This window comes from Asparagus officinalis, chromosome 6 (assembly GCF_001876935.1).
Source record: "Asparagus officinalis chromosome 6, Aspof.V1, whole genome shotgun sequence".
Classification (NCBI taxonomy): Eukaryota; Viridiplantae; Streptophyta; class Magnoliopsida; order Asparagales; family Asparagaceae; genus Asparagus; species Asparagus officinalis.
This window is the reverse complement of record NC_033799.1, coordinates 54,764,556-54,776,870: the sequence shown is the minus strand read 5'-3', so window position 1 is coordinate 54,776,870 and position 12,315 is coordinate 54,764,556. Positions and strand designations below refer to the sequence as shown.

General features: G+C 34.0%; 1 protein-coding gene across 1 annotated transcript; it reads right to left on the bottom strand.

Moving 5' to 3' along the window:
- Positions 707 to 11,824, bottom strand: LOC109845477 (PHD finger protein PERSISTENT TAPETAL CELL 1). The gene is made up of 4 exons (XM_020414722.1): positions 11,497 to 11,824; positions 3,148 to 3,442; positions 2,178 to 2,763; positions 707 to 1,645 (listed from the first exon to the last, which is right to left on the bottom strand). Exons 1-4 carry the CDS (start codon positions 11,786 to 11,788, stop codon positions 908 to 910), a joined length of 1,911 nt encoding a protein of 636 aa, XP_020270311.1. The 5' UTR covers positions 11,789 to 11,824; the 3' UTR covers positions 707 to 907.

The window sequence follows — 12,315 nt, the reverse complement described above, 5'->3', positions numbered from 1 at the left end:
TAATCAATTGTTCATACATATCCATGTTATTAATCTGGTTATGTCGCTCAATACAAGTGAGAATAAAATCTTATTTTCTAATAATGCCCTTATAACAACATAGATTTTTAATAAGATAAAAATAAACATTAATGATAATAATTAAATAATTTTATTTTTTAAAATAAACTTTATAAAAATAGGCAATATTTCGTGTTTTTATCCTAGAATCCATTTCCCTATATATGCAAGCCTTAGGAAAAACATTAATCAATCGTTCATACATATACATGTTATTAATCTGGTTATGTCGCACAATGAGACAAGATTTTTAGATTTATTTTTGTTATCAATGGGGGTGTAATTAGAAATTATGTAACTAATTTGATTCTCAATTGAATGGGAGTGACCATTCCTCATCTTCACTTGGAATGCTCATTCCCATAAAAAGTGAGAATGGGCATTCCTTAGAATAGACATTCCAACTTCTAAAAAATGGTTATGTTTGGTTTGGGGGACTGAGAAGTAGGAATGGTCATTCCATTCCACCCCATTCCCGCGTACCAAACGAGGCGTTAGTTTAGACCTTAACTTTCATGTTCCGTTACTAATGGATTTACATACCTTTGAAATACCATGCAATTTTTGAGTGAAATCAAATGAAAGAAGCTTTCTCCGGATAGCCTTAGAATCAATTTTTTCTTATTTCCCCAGAGTCCATGAATCATTATTAAAACTTAGAAATTATTCGATAAGCATATCTTTTTGTAGTTCCAGGGAATCTAGTACACCAACATCTTACAAGTGACATAATCCCTTCCTCCATTTAGGATGAATTTATTACAAGTAAAATCATAGCTACAACTTTGATGATCAAACTTGATAGATCACCAAGTTGAATAAACAGTAGTTATCAAGTCATATAAATCTAGTATTGAATTGGAGGCAATGCGGAAATATTGTTCTCGCATAAGTTACAGAGAAAAACCCTAGGAACATCCTCTTCTTCGTCCTCAATCCCTGCACACCTTGCATGCTGCCAAATCCCACAGATATCGCAGCACACCATCACCTCTCCATCCTCCTCCTTCCCTCCGCAATGGCAATCCACATCTTTTCCACCCTCATAAATCTCATCTGCATTATTAACTACTCTTCCTTCAACAATCACTTTGTTGCCAAGCTCAACAAGTACTCCTACAATGAAATCAGTATCTTCAGCATTAAGACCAGCCACTGATTCTGCAGTGAAGCTCTTCAGGCCCAAATAGATTACCCTGAACTTTTTTTCAGTCTCTCTCTTCAGGTCCCCAATTGTTGCATTGAGCTGAAAGGTGAACATCTCATATGGTGGCAGTTCCTTCTTCTCTTGATTGTTCATGATTCGTATCGTGCACATTACCTTTAAACATTGATCATTGTTCTTCATTTGGGTGTCTTGTAACGAGCCACCTGTCACCTTGTAATCCTTAACAAGGTGTTTGGCGTCGAGAATCACCCTAGCAGCGATAAGTATTGCCCTGAAAACCCCATCGGCAGCCAATGTGCTATGTGCTCCAAATATGTTATTGTAGAGGTACATCATGTCTTTCTTGAGCTGAGACCTTGTGACATGAAAACGAAGTGAACCGAAATGATCCAAGCTAGGGAAAACAGTAGATACATCCTGCAAGGAAGGTGAAAATTAACTAAATAATTAACAAATATTTCATTAACTGTTTTTCTTAATATTTAGAAGTTAATTTAACAGTAAACAAATAGTTTTTAGTTTATAGTTCATTAATGGATAGATTTTAACCAGATGTATTGATATAAGAAACTAGTTTAAAATTTCATCCTTATAATTTGTATTATTATATGCTTGATGTTAGATTTTGACCCATTACATATTGTGGTTTAATTTATATAATAAATTTGACAAACTCAAAGAGTCCTATATATGTCAGTTTTTAACACAAATTTTGCAATTTTGCTAATCAAAAAAAATTATTTTTTAATTATATAGTTTAAAATTCACAGATAACTATAAATTTTCAATCAAATAAATATACCGTATCGATAAATATTCACAAATATTTTAAAAGTACATTTTAATTCAGATTCGGAGAAATTCAGATAATGATATTCGAATTCAAAAAAAAATTATATAAATACAGATAAAAACACAAAGGTATTCGATTGACTCATTTCCACCCTACCTGCAAGCAGTATTCAAGTATTTTGGTTATCGGGTTGACCATCCGTCGAACAACATAGTTTCCAACAATGTGGTTGCCGAGAGACTTGAGCACGTAGTCTAGTAGGCCTGTGTCACCAATGTAGGCTCTGGCGGCATCTCTGACCTCTTGTCTTGTGACCCAACGACATTTGGACTTCTTTAGAGCCCCGACTATGACTTGAGCAGCCATCTCAACTCGTTTCATCGACCAACGACAAGTTGGCTCGCTGATGATTTCTCGACAGTCGAATGTCGAAGGGGTGTTTGGGGGCAATCGACGATTCAGCTCTGTAATGAAGCAGGTTAAGTCGGCTATGGTTTGTAACTTGAGCCCACTTAGGGTTTGGTACTTGGCAATGATAGAGGCGAAATTGGGGAGGAGGATTGATAAGGGGAGAGTTCGTAGGGCTTCGAGCGAGGTTTGGTACATTTGGGGAGTGACGCCATAGCTTCCATGGCTTAGTTTGTAGTCCCAGCGACTGAACCAGGGCTGACCATACACTAGTCCATGAATTAGCCTTAGTTCCATGCTTCCCTTCTTTGCTGAATCTGTTATACTCACTTTTCTGAAATTTCATGAAGGAAAAGGAATTGAGAACAATTTGCCATGTATGTTCAAATCAAAATTTAATTCGAGAGAATATGACAACCACGGAGGACTTTATCTCATCTAATCGGAGTATATCATCTCTTAAACTTTTCACTTCATTTGGGCATAATCAGAAGAGAAAGTATCCTCCAACTGTGGATAAAACCCCCTGTATTAGTTGCGCAAGTGTCGATAGATCTCCTGGGTGAATGTCTCAGTCTTAAAAGATTCAAAAAGGCCCACTCAAGAGGATTTATCCGCATAAATAGAATTATAGGGGGGGGGTCTATCCACACTTAGGCTATGGCATGGAGTGTCTCTCCGCAATTAACCCGAAAAAAGAAGGATAAAATTTGAGTACCTCACGTGCAAAGCAGTGCAAATCCTATCCCACAAGTCCATGATTTGATGTCCAGAGATGAAATCAGAGCCTCCTTCAATGCCATTGACAGTAATGAGATGTCCGTAGCCATTAGAGTGCATGATTCCATGCATTAGATGCTTTCCTTGTGAACCCATCAATTTCGAGCCCATTGACGATATCCCTGGTCTGTTTCTACCAAGTTCTATGCTCAAGCTTTCGACATCTGATTTAGTTTTTTTGAATGGCAGCACGAAGTGGAATCTCTTGTTGGAGATCATGTGGTGCCCCCAACCTGTGAGTAAATAAGTGAATATCCTCCCACTTCTTTAAAAAAAAAAACAAACAAACAATTCAACACCTCGGTTTTTTACTTTGCAGCTTTTTTTCTTTGGAATTTTGCAAGAAAAAATAGAATGTTAATTAAATGAAATTTTTAAACAGTATTAATTCCGGATAGAGTCCTTTTACTATCATCCAATTGCCAATAGATTTTGTAGTATTTCTATTTGTGTAAACTACGAATGGACCCCACAATGAACTTCGCAATTCTCTTAAAAGTCACAAAACATGACTAAAAACGTGGATGTGATGCAACGTAGATGATTGAAAAGAATTAAATCTTTTGAGAATTTGAAGGAAAACTCAAGAAATTGTTTTAGACTAGGGTCGCAAAACAGTTAGGATATATCTTAACGGACGATCAAACCTCGCAGATGAAAATATGGCAGTCAATACTCGAAAGCAGTACGTTATAAATACGAATACGATATGGTTTCAAATTTTTTATGGGATATGTATAAGGCTACAAATACAAATATCACTTTGAATTCTAAAAATGAATACGGATATCCGATTTTTGTATTGATATGCATACAGATACGAATACTGATTTGGATATGAATTTGGATATAGATTCATACATGATTCGATCAAGGATTTAGGTATGAATTTCTATGCGGATACACTTACAGATATTGCTACCTTTATTCTTTCTATTTGGAGTGGTTTCTACTTGGAAATCTATATTGTTAAAACAAGTGAAAAAATTAGGGGCTATTTATAATGTTCAAAACTTTTAGGAAGTTGTTTATAAATTTTAAAACTTGTAGGGGATTATATGGAAAAAAGGAGAGAGAAAAAGACAGTCCAGTCAGCTGCCATGTTAGCAATAGACAACAGAAAATTTTAAAAAGGACCTAATTTGATGACGGAAAAAACGCTAGAGATCTCTATCGACGACTTTTAAATATTAAGAACTCAAATGACATTTGGCAAACACATTAGAATTCTATAGTGAGTTTTGTCATTCTAAAAATAACATGACCAATAGAATTTTATTGCATAAGCTGCTACAAATGCAATTAACATAAGAATTCATGTGCGATAGAAATTCATGGGGTTTTGGGCCATATTTTCAACAAATCTCCATCTTGACTTCAAGTTCCAAACTGAGTTCTAAACTTTTTCGATTGTTTCTTATCAATGCCCCCAAATGCGCCATAGGACACCTCAATGCTCCTTAACATGAAGCAAACCTAAGTAGAGCCTGAACTTGACTAATGGTAATGGATTCACCAACATATCTGCCAGATTATTCTTGTTGTCAATCTTCTTCAAGACTACTTTGCATTTCTTAGCAATTTCTCTAACAAAATGATAATTAACCTCAATCTGCTTCGAGTTTTTGAATTGAAGATAGGATGCTTAGCAAAATGAATCACACTTTGACCATTACAATGAACAAGAGAAATTTTCTACGCAACTCCAAATTCATTAAGAAAATCTCTCAACCATATTGCTTACTTCACAGCTTCTGTAGCCGCCTTAAATTCCATCTCTATAGTAGACAAAGCAATATTAGGTTGTAACATTGACTTCCAATAGGTAGAACCTCCGAAAAGAATAAAAACATAACTTGTAGTCGATCTACACTAATCCAAATCACCCGCAAAATAGGAATCAACATATCCTATAGCAGTGCAATACGCGCAACTATCTCCACTAAATACCAAGCCAACATCTAAAGTTCTTTTCAAGTATCTAAGAATCCATTTTTTCACTTGCTAATACTCTTTTTTGAGATTTTACATATTCATAACAACATCGACTACTTGTGAAAGATCCAATTGAATACATACAATCGCATACATGATGCTCCCAATGACACGCACACAAAGTACCTGAGACATGTAGTCACAATCCACAACTGTGCTTGGTTATATAGTGTTGATAACCTGAAGTGAGTTGCAAGAAGAGTGGTAACCGGTTTTGGTTTATGCATATCGAAGTGAGCGACGACTTTCTCAATATAGCTTTTCTGTGACAACTACAACTTTTTTTTTCTTTCCTATCTCTAGAAATTTTCATGCTGATAATTTTTTTTGCTACTCCTAAGTCTTTCATCACAAATTCTGCACCAAGTAGAATCTTTAACCTATTCACCTTAGATATATCCTTAGCTGAGATCAACATATCATTGACATACAATAGCAGATAAATAAGAAAATCATCATTCAATATTCTCAAGTAAATACAAGCATCATATTTGCTCCTACTGTACCATTGGCGAGGAGATTGCTTCAAGCAGTATGGAGATTTTCAGCAAACAAACACGATCTTCTCTTCCTTCAATAAAAAATTCCTCGGATTGTTGCATAAAAATATGCTCTTCAAGCTCACCATGCAAGAAAGCTATTTTGATATCTAATTGCTCTAACTCCAACTCATATACTATAACAAGTGATAATGAAAGATAGATGGAAGTATGTTTACCAACAAGTGAAAAATATCATTATAATCAATACCTTCAACCTGTGGAAGTATGTTTAACAACAGGTGAAGAAATATCATTGCAATTAATACCGTCGACCTGACTGTAGAGTTTTGCAACTAGTGGATCCTTATATCTTGCATCTAAACCATATGTCGTTCATTTCTTTTTATTGAATACCCACTTCTAATCCATGATTCTTTGTCCTTTTAGTGGAACTACCAAATTCTAAGTCTGATTTTTATGAATATAGTTCATCTCCTCATTCATAGAAATCAACTCATTTTCATAGTCCTGCTTTGAAGCTGCTTCTAAAAAGCTACTCTGTTCTCATGCGTCACCTATCTCTTGAGTTGCTAACAATATATATGCAATGGTTGAATCTATATATCTCTGAGATGGTTTTATCAATCTCTTTTCTTTGTCTTTTGCAATACTATAAGTGTCATCTTCTCCTCTACTTTTTTTTACTCATTATTTTCGGGCATTAATTATGAGAATCTATCTCCAACTCCACATTCTCTCTAGGACTCTTATGTGTAGTACCTACATTAGAAGGAACAACAAAAGTGTTTTCTTTTGGAAGAAACTTAGCAAACTCATGAAACATTATATTTTTCTCAATCATGAGTTTAGGTGATTTACGATTAGGGCACCACAACTTATATCCCTTCATCCCAGAAGTATAACCAATAAAAATATATATTTTTAGATCTACGTTCTAATTTATAATGATCTACATGTGCATGTGTGGGATAAATGAATACCCTTTAATTAGATCAATCAACAAGATGACAATATCATACCACTTCTAGTGTCTTGCAATTAATTGATATGGATGTTGAGAAAATCACTAAGTAACACGCGGTAGATATTGCTTCAACCTAAAAATATTTTGACAAATTAGCATTTAACAACATGCAGTGAGCTTCCTTAAGATGAGAGTCTTATTCATCCATTTTGTGACGCCGTTTTATTGTGGTGTTTGTTGCACAGTTTAATGTCTAACTATATCCTAATCCTTATAGAATTCATCAAACTCTAATGAGCAGAATTCCAATCCATTATTGGTTCTTAGCCTCTAAATTTTTCTATCAGTCTACTGTCAATCAATGCCTTCCACTACTTAAAATACTTGAATACTTCATCCTTGCGTTGTAGCATGTAAACCCAAACTTTTCTTAGTCATTATTGATGTCAAGATAGATCTAGCATTGCCTTCAAAGGAACATGTGAGGGATCCCACAAATCATAATGAATATAATCCAAAGTGCATTTGGTTCTATGCACAGCTGTATTTAAACTGAAATGCTTTTGCATGCCGAGCACACAATGCTCAAAAAAACCATTTTCCTTATACTCCCACAACAAAGCAGTCCCCTCTTGCTGAGTAGTCATATCCCTCTTGCTCATATGTCTCTATCTCATATGCAACAACTTGGTGGCATCGATCTCTAATAATGATGATATAGTAACTATAGTAGCACCTACAACCATCGTTCCTTATAAGGTGTAGAGATTTTCTGATCTTTTTGCCTTCATGGTGATTAGCGCATCTATGTAAACTATTAAAATTTCACCTTCTGTTGATTACTTGCATCCGTTAGCTTTAAGAGTGCCTAGAGAGATAAGATTTTTTGTCAAATCTAGAACATGATGAACATCTGATAATATCCTCACAATACCATCATGCATTCTAACTTCATTTGTACCAGTGCCAATCGCTTTACAATAAGAATCATTTGCCATAAGTACAACTCCACCTTCTATTGATTTGTAAGTGAAAAATCAATCTCTATCAGGGCACATGTGATAAGTACAACTAGAGTCTAAAACCCAATCATCCCTGGATTTGCTTGAATTTGTAACCAAGAGAACAAAACCATTATAATCATCCTCAATAACCCTAGCCTCTGCTGAATCTTCTTTACTCTAATTTTTCTTCTTATCTTTATTCTAAAGCGTCTAACACTCATTCATGACATGTCCTTTCTTCTTCAAGTAGTTACAGAATTTGCTCTTAGTTTTTGACTTTGATTTTGACTTGATTTTACTGTTAGAACCACTCTCTATGTTTCTCACTCGAACATATAGGGCTTTTACTTTACTAACATTGGATCTGATGATCTCTTTATCCATCAACTCTTTTGAGAATAAAAATGACTTGACATCTTCCATAAAGATAGATTTTCTATCATATATCATAGTTTCTTTAAAGTTCTTGTAAGGGGACGGTAACAAACATAATAGTAACAAAGCCTGATTAGCAACTTCTACCTTTACATCTGCATTCTCCAAATCTATAATTATCGCATTAAATTCATCCATATATGATTTAATAGATGTAACTTCCATCATGTGAAGCATAAACAATCTTTATTTCAAGTGCAGTCGATTGGCGAGGGTTTTTGTCTTGTCAAGAAATTGTAATTTGAGCTATAGGCCTATTTACAGTCTTCTTATGCACGACTCCCAAAGAATCTCGTTCAACAAGCACAATTGGATTGAAGTTAATGTCTTTTCATCCATCTCAAACTTTCATCATCTATCATAAATGTCGGCATATACTTTTTCCCTAACAAAGCCTTCTGTAATCCTTGCTGAACAAGAATAACCCGCATCTTGCCAAAACAGAAATTGACATCGCAGTCAAACTTCTAGATCTTGTATTTTGCAAACATCTTCTATGTATCCAAAATAAATTGAAAATCTATGTTTTAATACCAATCTGTGAGAACAAGTGCACAATCGAGCGGAAAATAATTGCGAAGAACATTCACGAGAATAAACGACAAGCAATCATAAACACAAAAATTTACGTGGTTCACCTATATTGGGCTACATCCTCGGTAGAGGCGTCAGAGAATTTTCAATATGAAAAGAGAAAAGTAGTTCAAGAACTCACAAAAGGCAAAGGCCTCAAGTCTCTCTTTCTCTCTATTCTTCACCAAGAAAATATAATGACTGCAAACCAAATACTAAGGGTTTTAGAGTATATTGAAAGCCTCAAATTAACTCCTCGTTAATCACATACTAATCTCATCCGTCCATTTAGAGGGTGTTTGGGAAGGTTTATTTTTTGAAGCTTATAAGTTATGCTAGCTTTTAGTGGCTTTTGGCTTTTATGATAAAAATATTATAAAACTATTTAGGTAGTATAGTACTGTTTGGTCAAACATAGGTTATTTAGGTGAGCTTATAAGTTATTATTTCAAAAGCTAAGATATACCAGCTTTTTAAAATGTGATTTATAAGCTAGCTTATTACGTATTTTACGAAGTAGGTAAAAATAAAAAAAGCTAGCTTAAAAGCTAGTTTGACCAAAAAATAAACCGCCCCAAGCACCCTCTTAATATGGAGGCTACTTGGATCCGGGTACGAGACAAATTTGAACAAGTCTATACGTGAGATAACATTTGCCTCTTTTGACATGGAGTTGGAGATAAATTGGGCCAAGCGTCCATAAGCTTATTTAGATTCCAAAAATAGCATGACCAATAGAATTTGATTGCATAAGCTGCTACAAATTCTGTTAATATAAGAATTCTAGTGCTATAGAAATTCTTGGGGTTTTGAGGCATATTTTCAATATATACAGTTTAAGCATAATATCTCAGATGATTTTTGGATATATTCTCTTAGGGGGGGACAGTTGTGTCTCAATTGGGGAATGAAGAATGCTTGTGAGGCTAGTTTCCATCGGACATATTTATTTGTCCAACTACTTAGTGCATTCGGTATGTGAGAAATTAGAGATTGTTCTCTTAACAAAAAACCGAGTTCTCTTGAGCTTATTAATAAAAAAAATTGTTCCTTTTTCTGATTTTTTTTAGTCAAATTGAGTGATTTCTATCTTAACAAGGACGTTGCATTATTGAGGAATCTATGTATAAAACTTTGGGTTAAGCTGTGGGGTTTGGATATGGACTTGGATATTTTTTAGTCTGATGTAACTAATGACGTTGATAATTTTTGGAATTGAGAGTATGGCTTTTATATGTAACAACTTTTTTTCATAGTAAATAGTATTCACCTGGTGCGCTGTCCCCATCTTTTTTTTCCTTAAAAAAGGATATTGTTAATTTTTATATTTTCTTGATATAACAATTGCATTTTGGAACGCGGTCATCTGTTCTTTAGTTAATATGGATTGTGTTTTATTAAGGCTATCAATTGTGTATTAAATTATCAATTGTACATTTGGACTTATTTATGGTAAAATTTTGTTGTACTATCATTTTATTATTTTATTATTTTATTAATTGTGATAAAGAAAACTTTGTCATTTATTAAGTAACACAATTGGTTTATGAGCATTTAAGAATTAAATTATTTTGGTTGTATTATATATTTTTTACACATTACTTTTAAAAATTGATAGCAGATAATTTATTGTAATTTTTAAGTATTGTTTTATCTGTTTGCTACAAAATAGAGCATTTAATAGATAGTTCTTATTTATTCGCAATGCATATCTGTTTGCCAAGTATCCAATTCTCATTTGCAAGCATTCTTGTATATATGTTTCTCTCACACGTGAATTGTATTCATTTAAAAAAGATATCTGGATATAACTTTTTGTTACTAAAAGAAAATCATATTTGTATCTATATTTTTTTTCAGAAAATAGATGTAGATAAAATAAGTGTCATATATGAATCACATTCGATTTGTTTGCACCCACAAATAGTTGAGCCTCATCCATAAACACATGGTCATATTGTGATTGAGACAACATTAGTTAAGTGGAAATGATCAGACTGTCGAATCTTTAATAGTTTCAATTAGTCCCTCAAATCTTTGAAATTGCTCATTGGTCCTTCAAATCTAAAAAGGTCTTGCAATTTGGTATCTTGGTGACCAAAGTACTAGCCGTTCGTTTAAATTTTCCATCTAAAGCTCTCGTTTTTTAGTTTATGTTTCTCCCCAAAAGCCCTCTTATTCAATTAAAATATTTGCCAATGAATACTTTGATCACTGAAAGACCAAATTATAATGCCTCTTAGAATTTGACAGTCATATGACCGATTTCAAAGATTCCAGGGAAATTAATAATTTTGCAATTATATAATATGTGAGGGAGTAATATCTAAATGACTCAGTTGGAAAAAGGCACAATCCAAACATAATTAGTTTTACTAAAATTACAATTATACCCTTCCCTTTAACTGGATGGATGAAATGATATCATCGTGCCTTCAATTTTGCTCTAGCCGTAGTGTAAATATTACACAGTAGTTTAGAGATAGATGATATAAATTGTCATGAGTAGTTACATTTATGATATTAGCACACGTATAAAGTAAACTTTTTGTTAGATGGGGTTGTTAATATTAATAAATAGTGTGCATGTATGAAAAATAAGCAAAACATATACTTTGTCGACAAAGTATATCAAATAGATTCATAAGAAAGAAAACCAGGAATTTCTATGGGACTAGACTTTGATAAAAGATAGTCATACGACTACTTTAAAAAAGCAATTTTTTAATCATTTACTATGGAAAATCCTTTAAGTACTGAAATTGATGTATACGATAACATGTTATATAGATACACCCAGGTATTCACATTACCAGCGAATCGGCAAAAAAGGCACTGGCGATTCTGCGACAGCCCAACAGCCTCCTCAGCAATGAACATCCTAACGAAAGTCGAAGGGTACTGATGAAGCTCGAGCCGAAACGACCAAAACTGCATTCCTTCGTGCACTCCATCCTCTTGATGGCCGAAATCAAGAAGAGCCTTAACGTTGTCTCGGAACGAGCCACTGAAAAGTATTGGTTGCCTAGGTGCACAGAAGCTCTCGAATCTGAAAACCTTCTCTCCTCTTTTCCTCTTTCTAGAGCAAGATTGAACCTTCTCCATAAAAGCAAACTTGTGCCTCGTTCAGAGTGGTTGGCATGCCTAGAATTTGGACTGTAACTAAAAGAGATTTAATTTAATTGATCACACAGTTAATGCCTAGGATTTAAATTTGAGGGAAAACCAAACATGCAGTTGTCATAAGAAAATGGGTACGTAGTAGAGTGACTGAAAGCAAGCCACTCTACTACCCGTTTTCTTAAGAAAAATTGTAGTATCCCATTTATCATTACGGGGAACAATATACGATCTATATATATTTGCAGATTTAAGGTCCTTAATTCTTGTTATTTTAGACAATGAAGCATTTGTTCAACATTACAGTGAGATCGTAACTTTGAAAGTCATCTTGTCCAGAAGGATATACCCATCCTGATTATGAAAGAGATGATAACTGAACAGAAACAAAGACGTACACGTGATACACTCATCAAATATCATCAGTATGGAAGTTATTAATAAATACATCTATACCTGAGAAGGAAATTCCTACGTAATAAGTTTGCTTACACGAAAATATCATTTCTATG

Bases quoted from the DNA above. Each gene is read 5' to 3' on its own strand.
- LOC109845477 (XM_020414722.1), bottom strand. From the start codon at position 11,788: ATGGAGAAGGTTCAATCTTGCTCTAGAAAGAGGAAAAGAGGAGAGAAG. The intron at 3,443-11,496 runs GTAATGTGAATA...ATTTACTCACAG, and splicing joins CCTTTTTTGCCGATTCGCTG to GTTGGGGGCACCACATGATC. The intron at 1,646-2,177 runs GTAGGGTGGAAA...CCTTCCTTGCAG, and splicing joins TACTTGAATACTGCTTGCAG to GATGTATCTACTGTTTTCCC.